The 23,116-nt window shown below is 28.6% G+C and overlaps 2 protein-coding genes across 2 annotated transcripts; both read right to left on the reverse strand.

Moving 5' to 3' along the window:
* Positions 1 to 358: 358 nt before the first annotated feature.
* LOC113367115 (fas apoptotic inhibitory molecule 1) lies at positions 359 to 5,510 on the reverse strand. Its single transcript, XM_026608745.1, has 4 exons — positions 5,373 to 5,510; positions 5,224 to 5,304; positions 2,899 to 3,093; positions 359 to 514 (listed from the first exon to the last, which is right to left on the reverse strand). The coding sequence occupies exons 1-4, from the start codon at positions 5,508 to 5,510 to the stop codon at positions 359 to 361; spliced, it is 570 nt and encodes a 189-aa protein (XP_026464530.1).
* Positions 5,511 to 14,409: 8,899 nt separating this feature from the next.
* LOC113366660 (ATP-dependent DNA helicase Q1-like) lies at positions 14,410 to 22,210 on the reverse strand. Its single transcript, XM_026608305.1, has 14 exons — positions 22,098 to 22,210; positions 21,854 to 22,015; positions 20,833 to 21,012; positions 19,968 to 20,114; positions 19,796 to 19,909; positions 19,316 to 19,527; positions 19,101 to 19,245; positions 18,911 to 19,033; positions 18,758 to 18,854; positions 18,568 to 18,690; positions 18,281 to 18,475; positions 17,556 to 17,716; positions 14,890 to 15,322; positions 14,410 to 14,824 (listed from the first exon to the last, which is right to left on the reverse strand). Exons 1-13 carry the CDS (start codon positions 22,111 to 22,113, stop codon positions 14,925 to 14,927), a joined length of 2,073 nt encoding a protein of 690 aa, XP_026464090.1. The 5' UTR covers positions 22,114 to 22,210; the 3' UTR covers positions 14,410 to 14,824; positions 14,890 to 14,924.
* Positions 22,211 to 23,116: the final 906 nt, after the last annotated feature.

Below are 23,116 nucleotides of genomic sequence, written 5' to 3' on the forward strand. Positions count from 1 at the left end.
AAAATAATGAATACTTTGTTACGCTTTGAAACTTAATATTTAGTTTGATGATATACTTCTAATTTTTAAAGTTATTATAGAAATAATATAAGTACCCATAAATCAATAATAATTATTCTGGAATCAATGATTCATGCATCAGAACTCTTTCAGTATTACTATTTATACAGATAAACACATTTTCAATATATGTCTACCAGAAAATAACTAATATTAAAACTGCTAGAAATAATTGATGAATACCATCCCAATTTTGCTTAAAATTTCGTTATAAACATCACCCAATTAGATGCTCGCTACTCACGGTTCTGTAAGAATCATACAAATATAATAAGAAATATAAAATATTATATTTAAATTATTTTGTGTCTGTGCTAGGGGCAACAGCTGCTCCATTTATATACAATGTATATATAATTCCTTTTCTTTTATCTCCACTTGTTCGAGCAGTTAGGAGGGCAGGTTGGCCGCCCACTGTGAAATTAGTGTCGGTTCCACCATCAACGAATTCGCTCTGGAATTCAAGTTTAATAACTGTTTAATGAAACAATAAGATGAACATATAAGCAATAGTATATATAGATTAAGTGTGAACTTTTAGTTTACACTTTAGATTTAGATTTGATTAAAGATTGCAGCCGGTCATCGCCATTAATCAGACGACATCGCTATCAGGAAATAAAAGGCTACATTATCAATATTTTAATGTATGTATTTTTTTCGTTTCTTTGTTTGGCTTTGAACGCTGTTATTTAGTTGTTATTATTTAGTGTATTAAGTAGTTTCAATGCTTTTATATAACTTTTATAAAACCCAACATGCGGTTGGGATAAAAATAACCCACTGGGCGTTTTTTACATTGGTATAGTTGAAAACAAAAAGAAAATGGTAAATATAAAAGTAGTCTTACATGACATAAATTAAATTAATTGTTATTTCAATTTTGATAATAAATGCTTCTGACAAAGTTTCAGAAGAAGATTTTACACAGTGTAATTATTGTAAAAAATGTACCTACTTAATCATGTAATTTATATGTAATCAACCTAGTAAATAAACTGAATCGCATTGATTAAATAATGTAGCTATTATTTCATAAAACTTCTTTAAATTAAAAATAAAACTAGTGGGGTGTATGGCATCGTGCCTTAAGGCAAATTGCTGGAACTTCCTGTACCGTAATGAAATGTTCGAGAAATTTTAAACGTTTTCAAAGAGATTATTATAAATAAGTACTCTAACTTTATCTAATATTTATAAGAATTATATAAACTGAATTGCAAAGTTAAAATTATTTGTTTAAAGTATATTAGAACTTTAGTCAGAATTAAAAATAAAATCTGAATTATTTTCGATATACAAAAAAGACTAAAAAAAAAAACTAGTGGGGTGCATGGCATCGTGCCTTAAAGCAAATTGCTGTAACATCCCGTACCGTAACGAGATGTTCGAGGAATACTGAATGTTTTCAAATAGATTATTATTAATATTTTAACATTGTCTAAAATTTATAAGAATTATATAAACTGAATTGCAAATTTAAAATTATTTGTTTAAGTTATGTTAGAACTTTAGTCAGAATAAAAATAAAAACTGAATTATTTTCGATATACAAAAAAAAAACAATTTTTTTCAAAAAACAAAAACAATCCGAAAACGTGACTGGAAATTTGTATCCATATACATATATATATATATATACACACACACGCATCCATTTTTTCTGAGGTATGCCAAAACGTTCAGAAATCTTCAAAACGTCGAGAAATGTAAAAATTTTCAATTTCGATTTTTGGCCCATTACAGTAACTTACCCGAAGGGAATTTAATAAGACTGGAGATGTATTGTAATGAAATATTCGAGAAATTTCAAATGTTTTTAAATAGATTATAAATACTGTAACTTCCATTATTTGACATTTATAAATATTTACATGAAAAGTAAATAAACAAAACTTAATCAACCGGAATTAAAATAAAAGATCTTATCTGATATTTATAAAAATTATATAAACTGAACAGCAAAGTTAAAATTATTTATTTAGAGTATATAATTAAGCTTTAACATATTAGTTGGAATCAAAATTAAAATCCGAATCATTTTCGAAGTTTAAAAAAATATATTTATTGGCATTTTAAAAAAAAAATTGAAATAAAAAAATATCTTTTCAAAAACTGATCAATTTTTCACAACGTCAACACAAGCACCATGGTCGAATCAGATACTTCGGCCTCTCAAAACCTGTCATTTTTTGCACTTTTAGCAACGAATCTCCGAAACGGATCGACCTGTCATTTCCAAAAACTAATCACCCATCATTACCAATTGAAAGTTTTTTGAATCATTCAAATCGTATACTACGTTCTCTCAAACTCTTTTCTATTTTCTATTTTCTGCACTATTTGCTCCGTATCTTTGTAACGGGTGGACCTCCCTTTGCCACAAACTAATCGGCACATTTCCTATCGATAGGAACCGAATGATTTTTGAACTTTTCAAATCGGTTGATCCGTGCGCCCGAAAACGTGGATAAAACGGACACACAAAAGACACACACACACATCAATTTTTTTTGAGGTATGCCAAAATGTTTAGAAACCTCTGAAACGTGAAGATATGCAAAAATTTTCATTTTCGATTTTCTGGACATACTATAACTTACCCTGCGGTAAGTTAAAAAAAGATAGATTACAAAGATTAGAAAAATGGCAAAAAACGAAAATACGTATTTTTATAATAATGAACTGAGAATTGTTTAATATAAATTATGTGTTATATGTGGTTGGTTTGGTCTTCACGGTATAATTACTGATGGTCAAGTCGTACCTTCTAGTCAATTCAAGTTCAAGTCAATTCTAATATTATATGAAATAAAATCTATCATAAATTATGTTTACCGTTTCGGTGATAACTGCCCCGTCTAGCCAAATGTCAAGTGTATCTTTTTCCAAAACCACTCGGTGAGTTTTGCTACCATCGATCAGCACCCGCCACGTGCAGAGCACACGGGACTGCGCATCAGCAAATTGCTTGAACGGCTCACCATCGACCAGCAGAGTGTAGGAATACCTAAAGCCAGGCAATGGATCCACCTAAAATGCAATAATAAAAACAATGTCTGACAACCTTACAGTACCAAAAAAAAATTTTTTAAAAAAGATAAAGATTTTTGAAAAAAAAATTCTTTGAAAAAATTAGATTTTTGAGAAACTATAAATTTTTGACAAAAATTTACTTTTTAAGAAAAAAGAGACTTTTTGAAAATGAAATGTTTTCTTTAATTTAAAATATTTTGGAAATTCTGAACTTTTTTTTAAATCGTACTGCTTTAACTGCATAGAGACGAAATATCAAAGCGAGTAAAGCTCCGCGTCGCCGTCTAATTGATAAACATTAGTACGGAACCCATAGGAATGTGAACAAAATTTATACTTATTATTAAAATCTCTATAAAATGTCTGATAATTTGATGTGCATATGTCTAATGATCATTTTTGACCGCCAAAGGACATTTTGTTTTACTTTTTTCACTAGATCCTCGAAACCGCTAGACCTGCCTTCATGAACATTTAATCAGTTCTTCATCTTGTAATACAAGTAAAATGTTTTTTGAATTATTAAAATCGGACGCTCCCTTCTCTTAAAAACTGAATTACCGTTTGTGGCACTTTTTGCCCCGTATCTTTGAAACGGCTAGACCAGCCTATGCCAAAAACTAATCACCTCCTTATTAACAGCAATCAATTGTTTTTTGAATAATTGAAATCGGTTGAACCGTGTTACCGAAATCGTCGAGGAAAATTTGTATCAGCACACACACACATATACACACACAAGCATCCATTTTTTCTAATTTATGCCAAAATGTTCAGAAATCTATTAAACGTAAGATATACAAAAATTTACATTTTTTATTTTTTTGGCATTACTCTAACTTACCCTATGGGAAGTTAATAAAATAAAACTAGTAGTGCATGGCATCGTGCCTTAAGGCAAATTGCTGGAACTTCCCGTATCAGAAATAAATATTCGAGGAAAAAAATCAATAATCAATAAATATTGATAAATTATTAATAACAATTAATATTATAATTACTATATATTTTATCGTTCATATATTATACAGTGACAATGTTGGCGCACAAAAGACTTAAGAATGTTTAGATTAATAGGAGATGCCAAATGAATTCATTTGAGAATAAATTTCTAAGAATAACACATAACGCGTATGAAATATAGACATTTTCAAACTGAATAGTAAATTTAAAATTTATATTTAAAATATAAAAATGTGTATAACTAATTTAGAAAATTAAAAAAAAAATCTGTTTTGAACTGTATAAGTAAACTTTCGAAATAAAAAATCTTGGTACGAAACCCAAAAAAAATGTGAAAAAAATTGTACTCATTTTTAAAATCTCTATACAGTACAAATATCTCATAATTTGATGTGCATGTGCTTAATGATCATTTTTGACCGCCAAATATCTTTTTTTTTATTTTTTTCTGTACCTTCATAACCGCTGGACCTGCCTTCCCAGAAATTTAATCACCAAAGCAAGATTTTTGAATCATTCAAATCGGGCGTTCCGTTATCTCAAAATTGAATTACCATACTTGGCACTTTTTGCCCGCCTCTTCGAAACGGGTGGACCTGCCTCCGCCAAAAACTAGTCAGCATGTCTTCCCATTAATAGGAATTGAATATTTTTCGAATAATTCAAATCAGTTGATTCGTGCACCCGAAATCGTGGACAAAAAATTGTATCAAAACATACATACATACATACACACACATCCCTTTTTTCTAAGGTATGCCAAAATGTTCAGAAATCATTGAAGCGTGAAGAAATGAAAATATTCATTTTCGATTTTTTTGCGATGAAGTCAAAAATTTAAAGTACATTACTAATCAATAATTTACGACAAATTCGGTGTATTAAGAATCTGTATTAATAATCTACTGTATTTTATGTAATTTATTTGCTTGGTAAATATTTTCAAATAGTTAGACGTAATCATTTCTCATTTCAAATATTATCAAAGTTTACAAAAATATTTCAATTCTTCAAGTTTATCGAAAATTTTGAAATATTTCATAAATTTTGAACATTCAGTTTTTTCCAAATCAATTTCGTTCAATTGTCACATTTGTATTTTATATTTGTATAGTGTATTATCATCTTTTGAGAAAGTATCCATTTTGAAAAATAATATTATACCGTGATAATGCACCTCGTGTTTCCCAGATCAAAGCACTCGTCACCAACCAATTTGAACATCCAATCACGTCGAAAGATTTCCTAAAAAAAATATAAAAACCGTTAAAAGTATTTTCAATATGAACATTTAATAATATTTCAAGCCATACCTGTCCATCAATCCATAAAACTCGTTTTCCGGTGGTTGTGCCATGTTCAAATTCAACTTTATAAATTTTGCCTCTGAGCGGCACGTCCCAACTGCCAACTATTTCCTTACTCGGCGATTTTTTTTTATTTTCCAGCATTATATTTTTACGGCTCTCTTTGTCAGTATCAATGCAAACTTAGTTAAGACTTAGTTAATTTATAAATGATTATTTGACACAACAATAATTGCATGCTTATTTCAATGAGAAAATAGAATTGTTGTGCCGAACATTGATGCTACACCTGCATTGTCATGTCCGAGGGAAAATTGTTTCCTGCGCAATAACAAGCGTCAATATAATTCTCTAGTTGAAAGAAAAGAAACAAAAAATATTGGGCAAAGTGATATGGTTTCATAAATTGATTCCTTTTCAATAGAAGTAATATTTTTGAATTATTTAAAAAATATTCTGAAATATATCCACTTAATTTTTAATTTATTATGTAGGCTGTGTTAATATTTTCTTATATGTTATTTAATTTTCATGATTTCTATACACCTGACATACTTTTACCTGTTATTTTGCAGTATAGTATTAATACTATTAGTTATTCCAACTTAAATTTTCTATATTATTAAAACTATAAAATTATTACATTATGTTAGCGATTCGTATTACTCACAGAAAACTAATCGATGGAGGTTAGTCTTATTAGATACTGTATTTTCTAGTTCAACCTCATTATTTCCATAAAATCAATACGAGAACGTCATTTCCTACTATCGGACTACATATTTAATGAAACAAGTTTCTTGTTGCAAATTCATTTTTGATCATTTAAAACTCTATAAATTAATAGTTCATAAGTTATTTTAGCGGAATATATTTAACAAAAAACCTATATTTAACGTTGTAATTTTTATGTTGTTTTGAAAGTTACTCATAATCTCATGTTTTTTCAAATGACAATAGTTTTACCAATTGCACATATCGGTAAATTTTTTCAACTCGCATCAAAGCAAAACTCCACTTATACTTACTTGTTAGTTATATATATATTTATTTATTCAAATACAGGGTTAAACTCATTACAGTAAAAAACTAGTGGTGTATGGCATCGTGCCTTAAAGCAAATTGCTGGAACTTCCCGTACCGTAACAAAATGTTCGAGGAATAAATAGAATATTATAAATACTGTAACAATATATAATATTTATAAAAATTATATATAACATAATCACAATAATATTACATAATCACAAAGTCAAAATTTTTTATTTAAAGTATATAAGTAAAACTTTAGCCAAAATTAAAATTGAAATCTGAATTATTTTCGATATACAAAAAAAAAGTTGAATTTTTTTTTCCAAAAGCGATTGTTTTGTCAACACAAGCAGAAAGTTGTTTAAATCAATTAAATCAAATGCTTATTTCTCTCAAAAACTGCCATTTTTTTAACATTTAGTTTCGTATCTTCAAAACGGCCGGACTTGCCTTTGCCAAAATAATCACCACTGTTCTCCATCATTTCGTATTGAATGCATTTTGGATCATTCAAATCGGATGCCCCGTTGTCTCAAAAACTCGATTTCCTTTTGCACTCTTTGCTCCGAATCTCCAAAAGGGCTGGACCTGGCTTTGCCAAAAAACTAATCAGCGCACCTCCCCTTAATAGAAATTAAATACTTATTTTTTGAACTATTCAAATAAGTTGATTCCGTGCGCCCGAAAACGTGGACGAAAAATTGTATCCATACATACATACACACACATCCATTTTTTCTAAGGTATGCAAAATATTCAGAAACCTTCAAAACGTGAAGAAATGCAAAAATTTTCAATTTCGATTTTTGGACGACCTACGGGAAGGTAATAAGTTATTTTAGCGCAATATAATTAGACAAAAAACCTATATTAAACGTTGGGAATGTAAATTTTAATGTAATCTTTATGTTGTTTTTAATGTTACTTATGACCTCATATTTTTTCAATTAACAGAGAGACAAGTGTTTTAACAATTGCGGGTATCGGAAAGTTTTTTTACCTCGCCTCAAAGCAAAACTCCACTTATACTTACTGGTTAGTTATATATATATATATTTATTTGTTTGAATACAAGGTTAGACTCATTACAGTAAAAAACAAATCGGACACTTAGTTCTCTCAAAAATTGCCATTTTTTGCACATTTAGCTCTGTATCTTCGAAATGGCTGAACCCGCCTTTGCTAAAAACTAAACACCTCTTCTCCCAATCATTGAATGATTTTTAGATCATTCAAATCGGACACTCCGTTCTCTCAAGAGCTCGATTTGTATTTTCGACACTCTTTACTCCGTATCTCCGTAACGGCTGGACCTGCCTTTGCCAAAAACTAATAAGCACATCTCCCTTTCAATAGGAGTCGAATGTTATTTAAACCATTCAATTCTTTTGATCCGTGCGCCCGAAAACGTGGGCGAAAAAATGCGGTCGTACAAAACACACACACATACACACACATCCATTTTTGCTGAGGTATGACAAAATATTCAGAAACCTTCAAAACGTCGAGAAATGCAAAAATTTTCATTTTCGATTTTCGGCCCATTACTATAAACTACCCTACGGGAAGTGAATTAACACTAATACAAAACTAAAACGACATTAAGGCTAACAATAAAACTAGTGGTGTATGACATCGTGCCTTAAGGTTCTATTTTCTGCACTCCTCGCTCCGTATCTCCGCAACGGCTGGACCTGCCTTTGTCAAAAACTAATCAGCACATCGCCCTATCAATAAGAATCGAATGTCTTGTGAACCATTCAAATCGGTTGATTCGTGCGCCCGAAAACATGGACGAAAAAATGCGGATATACAAAACACACACACACATCCATTTTTTCTGAGGTATGCCAAAATGTTCACAAACATTCAAAACGTGAAGATATGCAAACATTTTCGATTTTGATTTTCGGCCCTACGGAAAGTTAATTAACCCTAATTTGCAATAATAACACGAGAGATTGCTCGAAGTAAGATAATATAGGGGAAATACGGACAAAATGACATATATGGATAAAATTACATAGAGCCTGCTTTCGTGAAAATTAGCTTTTCAATATGTCATTATTGTCATTACCCTACATATCATTTTGTCGATCCTTACTATATGACAAAATGGTTTTTGTAATAGGTTGTATTTTTCCTTAATAAATATGTTGTAATTAAATTACTATATTACTGGTGGTCAATGAGCCAAAGATGAATAAAAACGATTGAGACCGGTTATAATATCATTAAATGAATAAATCTCACTCAAAAACAAAATACCATATCATTATGTGCGGACTTCCCCCACATATTAACATTTAATATAATATTAAGATTATTATATTAATGTTTTAACCATAGCGATTTTTTAATCTTCGTTTAACTACACTCAGCACCAACTTAACTTAACTTCGATATATACATATTGTTATATGATTTTCATATTCAATGTTCGATATTACATAATGATATTATGCCAGGACTAAATCCGAAAATCTTTGACCGCCAATCGCAAACATTCGTAAAAAACCTACAGGCTTCTAAACATTTCGTAGTTCAACGTTCAATAAAAGTTAAAGTTTTAGTAAAATATATTATTCAAGATTAATATTTTTAGAAAAATAAAGTTCTTTCAGGAAACTCAGAAGATTAAGAAATCACTATCTGCATTAACTTAAAAATAAAATCTTCAGATTTGTACAATATCTGGCGGCGTAATTGTTAAATACTCTGGTTACTCCATCGCTACTTCTAACACATTTTGGCGGCAGCGATGTACGTCCAACATTATTTTGGAACCACCGAGTACGCCCGCCAATCGTATTGTGATTTCAGACATCTTTGACATTTACAAAGTTTGAAATTTACTTTCAATTAATAATATAGATAAACATGGTGTATATGACATTAACCATTTCACCATAAATTGGAAATGCAACTTACTTGATTTCTTTGCTTTGATTATAGGAAGATGATTGTTGAATAAGAATCAAATGACAAAAAGATGAATACGTTAAAGTCAACAGTCATCTTTCTATAATTATTTAAATTAATCTACTTAAAATGTTGTTAATTTAATTGAAGAACTGTTTAATTAAATTAATATGAGGGAATAAACTGGGCATTGGCATCGGACTTAAATAAAAATAAAAGTCATGACATTTCTAGAGTTTTTGTAATCAATAAATTTTAAATATATTTTTATACAGATGGAAATTATCTTTTATAAATTTATCCATTTCCATATTGGTGACCAACGCGGAGCGCAGATCAAGAATTACAAAATTTAGATTGTGGTGCACTGGTATGGATTACTGGTCTTCCGTTGGCTATCCTTAAAATACGACCAGTCCTCGGGTCATCGCCTATGTCCTGACACCGGACTTCCGTCGGCATATTTATTCAAAATGTCCAGACTTCAAGTCATAGCCGACTCCATAATTAGTTCTGGCCACCAGGTTTCACCGGCCTATTTACGCCAAGACTTCGGGTCTTAGTAAGCTAAGCAGTAAACCAACAATTTGTCAAATTCACAACACTCCTACAATCAGTCTTCACAACAAATAAATACAACGTGTTTCCGTTCACCTTCGAACTGGTTTGAGCGGCGAGTTAGTGGGAATCAATTATGGGCATTGGGATCGGATTTGAATAAAAGCAATAAAATGTCATGACATTTCTAGAGTTTTTTAATTATTAAATTTTATTATATTTTTATACAGATGGAAAATATTTTTCATAATTTATCCATTTACATAAATATATAAATATAGTAATACAAAAATTATTATGAAATTTATTATGAAAAATATATAAAATAAAATTTTAGTAAAAAAAAAGATTTTTTTTAATTAAATCTAGATTATTATTTAAAGCCTGTAGAATATTATTTTTAGAAAATCATTTATCAAATGCATTATTTAAATTACATGTTTTTCGTACAAATCAAATTTTCTAATTTAAAAAAAAGAAGTTTAAAGCTCAAAAGTCGAAACAATTTGTACCCTGCTGATATGGGCGACATAAAAGTGATCAGATATAACTATAGTGGAGTATAGCTTCGTCCCTTAAGGCAAATTTCTGGAACTTCCTGTACGCTATGACATATTCGCGAAGAGTATTAAATGTTTTCAATTATATTTTATTATGAATACTGTAATTTTCATAACTCGTTATTTTATAGACAAAATATGAGAGCTTATAAATTGGATGCTGAAGTTTATATAAGTTTACATGAAAAGTAAATGAACAGAACTTAATGAAGAAGAGTTAGAATGAAGGATTATATAAACTGAATTGGATAGTTAAATTTTAGCTGCAATTAAAATTAAAATCTGAATTATTTTCGGTTTTCAAAAAAAATTTTTTTTGGAAATTAAAAAAGGAATTAAAATATTTTTTTTGCTTTCCTCGAAAACAATCGAATTGTTAATACAACAAAAGGTTTTTTGAATAATTCAAATCGGTTGCTCCCTTCTCTCATAAACCTAATTGCCATTTTCGGCACTTTTTGCTGTGTATCTTCGAAGCGACTAAACCTGCCTTTGCCTGAAAAACCGATCAGCACGTCTCCTTATCGATAGGATTTGAATTATTCAAATCAGTTGATATGTGTGCCCGAAATCGTGATCTAAATATTGTATCCATACATAAGCACACACGAATTTTTTCTACTATTACTATAACTTACCCTACGGCCTACGGAAAGTTAAAAAAAGAAGATCACACGATTTTTTGTCAAATTCATTTCATGTATTGTTAAGCTAATTAATTATTGATAAAAGATAAATTTAGTATATAACAAAATACTAAATCTTTGACACACCTTCTCAGTGGTGTAATTTTTTTTTCAAAATAACCTTGGAAATCGAGAGAAAATTTAATTTTAAGTAAGAAATGTTTTATAAAGTTTTTCAAAAAACCAATACTTTTCAAGTTATTGTCAGTTAAAAATTCGTTATTTTTCGACGGTTTTCAGCGTTTTTTTGCAAATATTACCAAAAATATGAATTTTAATAAAAATCTTGTAATAAACAAGAACCAGGAAATAATAAAAGAATAAAGTTAATTATGTTATAAAACTAATGTTAGTATGAAGCTATGAAATGATTAATGTTTATTAGATATCCATAATCTTAAAAATGATGATAAACCATACTGTTTCATGAATATTTAATTTGGTTATGACTGATGGCATTACACCCTAATTAATTGGCAACTTAGTAATACTTTTATATTACGACTAGAGGATTTATAAGCTTTCGCAGTAGAAAAATAATTATTTGTCAATAAAGTGTTTGTTATAATAGTTACTTTTATTAGCAAAATATTGATAACAAATTATTGATGAAAATAACAAGATCAATTTCATTAAAACTTGTGTGTCTCATTATCAGTTGAATGTGAAAAATAATATAGAAAAAAATGCGGCGTAACAATTGGGCAATGTATCAATTAAAGTTGCCTGAATTTTAATGTCGAAGCTGTTAAACATAAACATGTTATAAAATATTGGTCTTCACTATGTCTAAGAGTTTTTATATCTCAATACGACCAAACTATTATTTTTACAAAATATTTTGTTCACTTTCGGTATCAATGAATAAAAATGGTTTTACGACAAAGTTTTCGAACATAATCTACAGCTTGGTGTGGATAATAGTGTATGGAGTTTTGGCCAAAGGTGCATTTCCAGAAACAGATGTTACTTTTATGTATGAAAATGTTCTATCACAATTACGAGGCAGTGTTGAAATAATAGCTACTATTTCACTGGTGATCATTAATGCTATCACGAATCTATTTACTCGTCATCACATCGTATTACTGTTCCGTACACTAGAAGAAGTAAATACAATGTTGGAAGATATTGGAGGAAAACTCACTTTGAGAAACTCGTATCTATATTTTCCTTTAATCTTTGTTATGTTCGAATTTGCTCAAGTTACATTGTGGGATTTCATAGTATTTTTAAGAAGCGAGTCGATCATGTATATTGTAATGAATTACACAACTGTACTTTTAAATTCTTCATGCCGATTTGCTTTCATCCAAATTGTATGCTTGATCTGTTCATATTATCATGCCTTGAACAAGAGCATTACAAACTTTCTCAATAGCGATATTTTAAGTGTAAACCAAGAATCAAAAATTGCCGAAGCAATTAACTTCATTAAAGGTGCTGCCGAAACTCATGCTAGAATTTCAAATGCTATAAAATTGGTGAATAAAATTTTTGGATTTGTTATATTGTTATGTATTGCACTTGCTTTCTTTATAATGACGAGCCAATTGAATGAGTGTTACATCACTTTCGCACACCCTTGGGATGATGAAGACGAAAACTATTTAATGTCCTTGCTAACAGCATTTAATTGGGCTAGTTTCCAATTTGTTGAGACTGCTATTCTAGTATATGCATGCAGCAAAACTATGTCAGAGGTATACATTGTTGCATATACATATTTGTTGGGGAACTTTTTCATGAATAATGGAAATGTTTCTATTTCACTATTTTTAGAAAGCAAAAACAGGGATATTGCTTCACCGGACTATGTTTCAAACAACTAATGTGGAAATAAAGAAAACGGTATGACGATTTTATTCAATTTCAAAGTTTCAAAGATATAACAAACAGCATATTGAAATATGTTTATTAATATCTTCCGATTTTTCTCTTCAAAACAAACTTCTCCATCGGGAAGTTTGTAATAACGTCAAGTATACAATACAATATTTCAAGTGTACAATATATTGTATACTAATTATAATTAACAAAATTAAAACAAGTATAAAATTTAAAACGTTACCTAAGTGCTCATAGCATAAAATTTCCCATTTTATCTATTTTTGCAAAAATTAGATTTTCTAAAGAATTTTTTTCACAATCTTAATATACACTTTTCACATTCACAGCATTCAAAGAAACAGAAGAAGATGTAATGGCCATAGTTTACACTTGTTTATTATTTACCATAAATTTTAACAGAGTCTAAAACTTTATAGTCAGATTTATATATATATATATATATATATATATATACAGGGCCGGTCCTGGGGTCCTGAGCCCGCATGCAATTTTTTTTCTAGCGCCCCCCCCCCTCATTATTTTAATTGTTTTAACAGTTTATTATTAAAATTATAAGAACATTTACGTTATTTTTTTAAAATACTTTTTAATAACTCTGGATTTAGTACACAAAAAATTAGATACATAATATAAAAGCACATTGATTTTAAATTTATTTTTCGCGGGTTCTTCTTAATCACTATCAAACTACTTCTAAATTCTTATTTTCAATCCAAACTTTTTAGGACATCCAAACATTTCAGTATGTTTATTATTGCTTGAAATAATATTTTTGAAAAATTTACTTTTTTATTTTGGAGATTTTATGCGATTTATTCTATTAAACAAATCATGGTGCTTTATGTTAGATTATTTTATTTTGATTTTTCATTATTTAAAATATCCAACATTGCTTCATAAATATTGCTCAAAAATTAGTGAAAAATGCAAAGAATTGTATTGAATTAAATTGAAAAAAAAAACCGTATTAAAAATTTCGTTTCCGAATCTCGTTTTGGCGCCCCCTAAGGCGTGCGCCCGCATTTTTTGCATGCATCGCATTCAAGGTAGGACCGGCCCTGTATATATATATATATATATATATATATATATATATATATATATATATATATATATAGTGTGTGAGTGTGTACATAGCAATAAACTCTAATGATTTTTTGAAATCTCATGTTTTTCAACTTCTGTCAGATAATTTTACATTTTCATGTACCATTAATACTAAGTCATAGGAACATTTTTAGTTACTATTATCGTCATTACAAATGCTGCATCAGAAAACTAGATTTCATGCATGTGAAATGTTCAATTTGGATTTTCAAATGCTATATGGGGTAAGTGTATGCTCTTTTTTTAAATAAAGTATAAATTTCTTATCAAAATATTTAAAATTAAATTTTTGTTACAGATCATTGGAGCAGTGTGTACTTACCTAGTATTTATGATACAATTTAATACATAGTGTGGCTAATGTATATATTTAAATTAATATTAAATTAATAAATAACATATTTCTCCAGTGACAGTCTTATGAAATAATTATACACCTTATAAAAACATAAAACTAATGATTCGATATCGAAAGAATGGCAACATTAAACTCAAATTTAGAAGAAACATGGTCCAGCATTTAAAAATAATATATATATATATATATATATATATATATATATATATATTTGCATATATATGTGGGTATGTATAAATTGCTTACAAATGGAATGGAGACTCTATTAGGTTTAGCTATTCCCACGGCTTTGTAAATGATGGCAAATAAATACTAGTTGAGTTTTTCCGAAACAGGAAAACATCATTTACCGACATATATGTGATTCAACGTCACAAATCTTATCTAAAATGACCAAAAGAGTTTTAAAACATATTATATACATTGTTTTGATTAAAATTATTACTTACATTGTTACATCGTCTTCAAATAGTTTTCCAAATTATTAATCATCTATTTCAATAATTGATTGATCGCTTTGTTCACTTTTTATAGTATCCTCAGTTTCATGTTTTACAACACTGGTTTTCATTTTCTTTGTTTGATGCTTTGAAGAACTAGTTGCATTTCTTTTCTTATTGTTAGCAGTTTTTTTATTTGAAGATGATTTATTTGATGATGATTTATTTGATGATAATTTATTTGACGATTTTGATTCACTTGTATCTTGTGATGATTGTCTTAATTCACATAGCAAATTTGGATCACATTTTATTTCTACTATACTGTTCGATATATTTTCCATGCTAGAAGGCGGAGGCACATTCGAATCGAATTTTGACCACATTGTGAATGGAACTAATAATTCATTATTTTCAACCTTTGGCAGTTTTGAATCAGGTACTGTGGAAATAAAAATATAATTGTTATTAAACCGTATATATGTATTGAATATTATATTTAGACAAGCATTTGCATTACTGCGCCAATAAAATGGACTAAAATGCATATCAATATAAATTTATTTAATAATTGATTATACTGGCTGACAACTGAAACTGAACTCCAACAAAAATTGTAATAGAATAGGAAATAGAACTCTTCAGTTTAAACCGCAACTTATATAGAATCATAAAGTTTTTATTAAATACCCTGTAACACAGCTGTAAACTCAACTAAGAGCAAGTTTTATGGAATCTAAATATCAAATTTGATAGTTTTGAATAAATATTAAATAAATAATTAAATCCGATTCGTAAATGTCATAACTAAAACTCAATGGATTGCGTTGATTAGTTTTGCAAAATTTCGACCAAGTCGTTTTTTTATGAATAATATACTCTATTACTCTTTACGAACCGAACGAGTTTTAAAATTAAAAATCTTGGTACGGAACCCAAAAAAGTTTACACAAAATGGGTACACATTAATAAAATTTCTATAAAATATCGGATAATTTGATGTACATATGTCCAATGAACATTTTTGACCGCCAAATAGCATTTTTTTTTAACTTATTTTTATTGAGAGTCCATAACCGCTGGACCTGCCTTCCCAAAAATTTAATCAACTCTTCATCTTGTCAATACGAGTAAAATGTTTTTTGAATTATTAAAATTGGACGCTCCGTTCTCTTAAAAACTGAGTTACCATTTTTGACACTTTTTGCCCAGTATATTCGGAACAGTTAGACCTGCCTACGCCAAAAATTAATCAGCACGTCTCCTTATCAATACGATTCGATTCGTTTTTTGAATTATTCAAATCGGTTGATCGGTGTTCCCGAAATCGTCGACCAAAATTTGTATCCGCACACACACACACACACACACACACACACACACACACACACACATACATCCAATTTTTTCTAAGGTATGCCAAAATGTTCAGAAACCCTTGAAACGTAGAGATATATAGAAATATTCATTTTCGATTTTTTGGGCGATTACTATAACTTGCCCTATGGGAAGTTAATAAAAAAAAATCTTGAACATTTTCCTGAAAAACTAGAACCGATATCGAAATCTTAACAGGCTCGAAATATCGATAACGGTATCGAAACTTTATAATTACCAGTAAATAATCAAAGCAATTTAAAAATGATAACGTTAGATTTTCATTATTGTTAGCATTCATCGGTCACAAGAGAAAATCTGCCTAAATGTATATAGTAATTTAAAATATAATTTTTCATCAACATTTCTTCAGAATAACTCTATTCTATTTAAAAAGTCGAGCAAAACATCAGTCGATAAACGTATTAAATAGTTTTTTTTTTCAAATATTGATCAAAAGTCAATGATCTTCGATATTATCACTACAAAACTGCCTGATATGCATAAAAAATCAACTTGAACAACAATAATTGAAATTTAACAGTTTAACATAGGATTAGAGGATCGGATCCTGGCAAAAACATAATCTTCTTTGGAAAATTAAAAGAATATTCCTTATCTCCTATCCTATCTTAATTTTCATTAATGTCTTTTATTTTACTATTGAATAGTTCCGTCGTAATTAACATTAAAAATATAACTTTCTTTCACGGTTTATAGAATATATAAATTAGTTTAATTCAAATTTTAGTTGAATCGTCTTATAATCAACAGTTAATCATTTCTGAAACTTTAAACACTATTTGGTAGTTCATGAATATTGTTGGCACTGAATAATCTTATGCAATATGCTCGACCAAATATTCGTAATTTAAAGTTTTCGGATATCATTGGAACCGTTTCCTGTAATTCTTTTCTTTAAGCAAATCATCAATTTTAGTATAATAATTATTGCATGTTTCAAGGTAGCGCTTATAAGTTTTTCTGTAACACAGCAGTCTATTATTATCAGGCTTAGAAATTCCATTTTTTGTTTCTAGACTTTTAAATTAATTTATATTTTATATGTCTATAATGTGCATTTTATGCAATTTCCAGGCAAATAAAGTTCCTCAATTTTTTGTACAGTTCAAATTGATTAATTGTTATTTTATGATTTAAGAAAATTAGCAGATCTGAACCTGATATTCTGATTTAAAATATTCTGATTAAATCTTTGTTTATAGTTCCTTATGATTAATTAATCAGATACTTCAAATAAAAACTTAAGATCTTATCATGGTAATAAAATTATTTACCTGTATGAATATAACTAATAGTGTTATATGGTGTAAAATGAAAATCTTCAGTTAAGAGCCCTTTGATAAGCATCCAAGCAATAATACACTCTGCTTGTTCTCGGCTTAAATTTGGTGGCTTTTCATCCTTCAGTCTAAATTTAACTGCACCTTTGTGTAGCCTGAAATGATTTTGAGACATGTCAATATAATAAGAATGTGTTGAAGTACATTAGAAAACCACATTTAAAAAAAACTCCTTTTATTGAATAAACAATTTCAAAAGAAACTATTATAAAAACCTCACAAATTAAATAGCTTCTATATTAAATAATAAAAGGACACTTTGAATACACACTTACACTAAATTTGAAGACAGTAATTATGAGTGCATTCTTTAAACTGCAGAACTATCTTTACTTTATAACTATATTAACTTTATAATTGCTTCTCACAAATCTATATATTTTAGAAGGTTGATTTTAGCCATTAATCTTGTCGTTTTATACATTTTGAATAAAATTTTGATTTTATTCCAGATTTTGTCGTTATGAGATTCAATTTAAAAGATACATTTAAACTAAATTAAACTAAAAATTTATATTCAAACAGATAATTAATATGGCTAGGAAAGTTTATTACTATCGGAAAACAACTAATGTAAAAAGCAGAATAAAAAATGTAATGTTCTTAATATTCAAGTGGGTGCAACCCATAAATACACAATAAAGATTTCTTCTACATACCAAGAATCTACTAGCATTAAAGCAGTCATAGGTTCACTGAAAGAATTTAAAATTCTTTTAATGGCTGGGAAGTACTGCAAAAGGTTGTATGTTCTAGATATCTGATTTGGTCGAATGCAGTAATCACACATTTTTATACAATGAGAACTCTCCCACATTTCTTCAAAATGGTCTGCTATTATAGTTCGTCTACATCTAAACAAGGTTATAAAAATATATTAGCCAAACTACCAAAAAAAAATCGCAAATCAACAACATTATACAAAAATCCAAAAAAAGAACAATACCTTTGTGTATCAACACAATATTCCAGCATGCCATATAAGTTTGGAATTCCTGTATTTGAACTAAAAACCATAGGACTCAATTTGAAAATATCACTTAATTTAAAAAGGAGAACACATTCTGATCTGCAGATAAAAGTAATATTAATATAATATTATTACTTTCAAATATATGGCATAAATGTGGTATAACCTTTTACCATCACGACCTGCTCTTCCACTTTCCTGATAAAAATTTTCCATGGATTTACTTAAAGCATGATGAATTACAAATCTTACATCAGGTTTATCTAAAATATTATGATATTCAAAGCTGTACATCTGATAGATTAATTATGAGACATACCAATTCCAAGACCAAAGGCAATAGTTGCAACAACAGCTTGATATGTATTATCCATCCATTTTTCATATGTTTTAGATCTGTGTTTAGGATCCATATTAGCATGATAGCATCCAACATTTAAACCTAAAACAAACTTTTGAAAACTCTCCTATCTAAAATATTGAACAAAGTATTTGTTTTAATAACCAACCTCTCTTTTTCAATTCATCCCTTATAACTTCAGTGTCCTTAACTGTAGTTGTGTAAATAATACCAGATTGATTTGCATATCGTACTTTTAGTAATTTTGCTATTAGATCCATACAATCTTCAGATTTAGCTGGTTTTTCAAGAACCTTTTGTTTAAGTTATATAGTTCATAAATATTCAAATATCTACCCTTGAATTAATTGAACAATATATTACCTGATAAAATAAATTTGGTCTATTAAAAGATGCTTTTAGCAGCAAGCATCCTTCTAACTTTAACATTTTTTGTACATCAACAGTCACTTTGAAAGTTGCGGTGGCTGTTAGTCCCATAATTGGTACACCAGGAAAAGTAGATTTAAGAATATTCAAATATTTATAATCAGGCCTAAAGTCATGTCCCCACTGTGAACAACAATGCACTTCATCTGAAGATTTAATGCATTTTAACTGATTCAGAACAGAATTTAAAATGACAAAGAGAAAAATTAGTAAAATGGACGTTGAGAATTAATGTAGAAAGACATAAAATCTAAACCTGGGCAGTCCTGGGCAAACCGAGAAAACATTTGTGCATATACAAATATGCCTTATATTATTTAAACAATTTCCAAACATGTAAATAAATATTATCTAATAGTTTATAAAAAATCAGTATTATAATGAAATTTTAAAGTATATTATTGAGTTACTCACCAATAGCAATCCTATCCAACATTTTTTGATTATAACATTTTTGTAAATTAGACATAAATCTTTTACTCTGTGCCAATCTTTCTGGTGTCACATATAATAATTTCAATTTTGATCCTGAAAAATAATGTTTTAAATTTTTGAAATAATATTGTAAGGTATCATTCCCAATTACCTTTTGTTACCATTTCTTTTAATGCTGCATTATTTTCTTCTTTTGAAGACGATGAACTCAACAACTGGCAAGGTATATTCATTTTTCGCAAAGCTGATATTTGATCCTCCATTAAAGAAATTAATGGAGATATAACTAAAGTTAAACCTAAAAGAAATATTTAAATATAATAAAATACTATGATTAAACTTATAATTTGTATTCACTTATGAATTTATTAATATACATATATATAACAAAGCCAATGAACAATTTGGAACTGATTATTATGACATGCACTACTTAATAAATGCACTACAAAGTTTGCTTTTAAAGAAGTGAATAATCGCATTCCTTACAGTGACATGTCAATAATTATAATCAACTTTTGGTTAATTTAGGGTACAGAATTGTTATCAAATTTTCTCCATAGCAAAATTGATTTGGCCATAAAAATGTATTTTATTATTAATAGTACTAGTCAGTTTTCAAATTAAAAGAGAAAACATGTAAAAAGTACTATTGAATTCAACATGTATGTTTAACAAAATAAGTAAATACATATTATAAAAACCATTTTTTTCTCTTTATATCAAATCCGCTCAAGTTTATTATGTGTTTGCCAATTAAATAAATCTAACTGATTAGATATTAATTTAGTTTAATCGCACTCTTTTTTGCACGAATTTATTAAACAATATTAATTTTACAAATGTTTTGAGACTAGGTTTGAATTATATTTATTTTAAATTATAATACACTGATGATGAGACAAACCTAGTCTCAAAACGTTTGTAAAATTAATATTATTTAATAAATTAGTGCAAAAATGAGATATATATTTATATATAAATTAAACAATTTTATTGGAAAAATTTATACCAACCATCAGAAATTACTGCAGGAAGCTGATAGCATAAACTTTTTCCACCTCCGGTTGGCATTATTAAAATAACATCATGACCAGACATTATACTATTTATAGTACTAAGTTGTAAAGGCCGAAATTCTGGTAGTTTAAAAACATTTGTAAGAGCATCCAAGACTTTTGTAGACCATGGAAAATCTGCAAATTTATTTCAAATATCAACCATAAAATTTAATGAAATGTATGGAATGTGTTCTTGAAATGGTATTGAAGCACTTAAAACTTTTTGGAAAGATTCCAGCTTATCAAAATTTTCTCAAATAATCATGACTTGTTTCATGTGATAACATATAAATCTTAGTTTTATAATCTTTTGAAAACAACCAATATCAATGTTACCTTTTCTAGGCTTTTCATTTAAAAATAATAAAGTAAATGCTGTGCAAACTGGCCGCAGTAGAGATAAGTAAATCAATTAAGGACACATAAATTAAAAACACAAAAACATTTGCAAAACAATCAAAAAATCTTAATAGAACGGTATCTGTAGAAGATGTGGTCAGAGGCCTCTTTTCCGGATAAAAGAAAATGTTTGAAAAAGTCTGGATGTAAAGAAATTTGAATGTTCTAAATGCAATGGTTATTTATGTTTAATGCCAAATGCTAAAGTGTTTTGCAAAATTTTACGCATAAATTTTCATACACAGATGTGTGTACATTTTAAGCCGTTGCAAGAAAAAATCACATAGTTAACAGCATAACATACTTATAGTCGCAATGTTAACAATAAAATTATTTAAACAATTTTTTTTATTTCATTCGTATATATATTCGCTTATAATGACTAATTTCTTGTTATCCTACATTTTTCGATTAAAAACAAAAATTCTGTCCAAATTTACCATAAGAAATAGTTCATAACAATAAGAAATTTATCATAGTTGTTCAACTAAAATGGTGCGTACATTTTTTGTTGCAAATTATTATTTAGAAATCAAAAAAACTCAAATAAATAGAACAAAAAGCTACTTATATTTACCAGGTGTACTCCAATCTTTATTTCCCAGTTCTTTACTTTTCTCTACTTGAATTTTACTATTTAAAAACTCTATTTCATCAAGTATTTTGTTTTTTTCGTCATTCAGGGATTTTAATTGCTCATTGACCCTTTTTAATTTATTTTTATATATCAAAAGTTTCTCTGAAAATTACATTAGTATACGATTAATATTTTAACATAACCTTCAAATAAGCATTCGATATTTATATTTATTTATTCAAACCTTCAAGCACATTCATTTTAGTTTGATTAATTAGCACTATCTTAAAATATTATTTAATCAAATAATTAGATATTTGAACATTTTTGGAATAAGTTATAATAATTCAATACGGCGTCTAACCCTACTTATCTAAACTCAGATTTTAACATTTTAACCGTTGAATATTTGACAGTTGCACCCCCTGACCTCTAGCGCCCGTTAACAAGAAACTACTACCTTGGATTCGAGCCCATGTTTTTTTTTCTTCGGGCTGAGTCTTAAACGGGGTGGCAACGGAAAAGGGTTAAAAAAAAAATCACAAAATATTACAAAGGGGTGGGGGAGACTGGTAAGATATCACGTGTATTTATTTTTGACCTGATTTTGAAAAAAAAAGAAAAACAACAAAAAAATGTATGATTATTTCTAGGTGGTTAAGGATGGTTAAGGAGGCGTCCATTAATCACGTGATCGATTTTTAAAGATTTCTGGACCCCTCCTCGACCTTGGTGATACGTGGAGATATTCAAGATTAAGCCCCCTTCCCCACCCAACACCACGTTTATTTTTAGTATCTGAAACAATAGTAAAATATTTTGATTTCTTTTAATAATTTTTCTTTTTTTAAAATTTAGGTAAAAAATAAATACGCGTGATATATTACTAGATTCTCCCTCCCCCTTATAATATTTCGTGATTTTTTGTTAAACCTGTTTAGTTTCCACCCCTAGGGGTCTTAAAAGCTTTTAAGACTCAAAACCCATAAAATATGTGACATGGGATACTGCTGCTGTATTCTACAGAAAAACTCAAAAGATCATTTAAGTGAATACTCAATAATCATTTAAGGTAGTAAGTGCCAGGAAACAAAAAATATAAGATTTTAAATATCATTTAGAAGAATTTAGAGATCAGAGATTTTGCCGTTTTTTTAATTTTTTTCAATATTTTGCTATTTGACCCGCAATTTTGACTTCAGATTTGTGTTTAGTGGTAAAAACTAAATTGGAAAACATATGCCGCACACATAATAAGAACAA

This window comes from Ctenocephalides felis, unplaced genomic scaffold, assembly GCF_003426905.1.
Source record: "Ctenocephalides felis isolate EL2017-DRISC unplaced genomic scaffold, ASM342690v1 CF-g0.4_SCAFFOLD_01170, whole genome shotgun sequence".
In the NCBI taxonomy this organism is placed as follows: domain Eukaryota; kingdom Metazoa; phylum Arthropoda; class Insecta; order Siphonaptera; family Pulicidae; genus Ctenocephalides; species Ctenocephalides felis.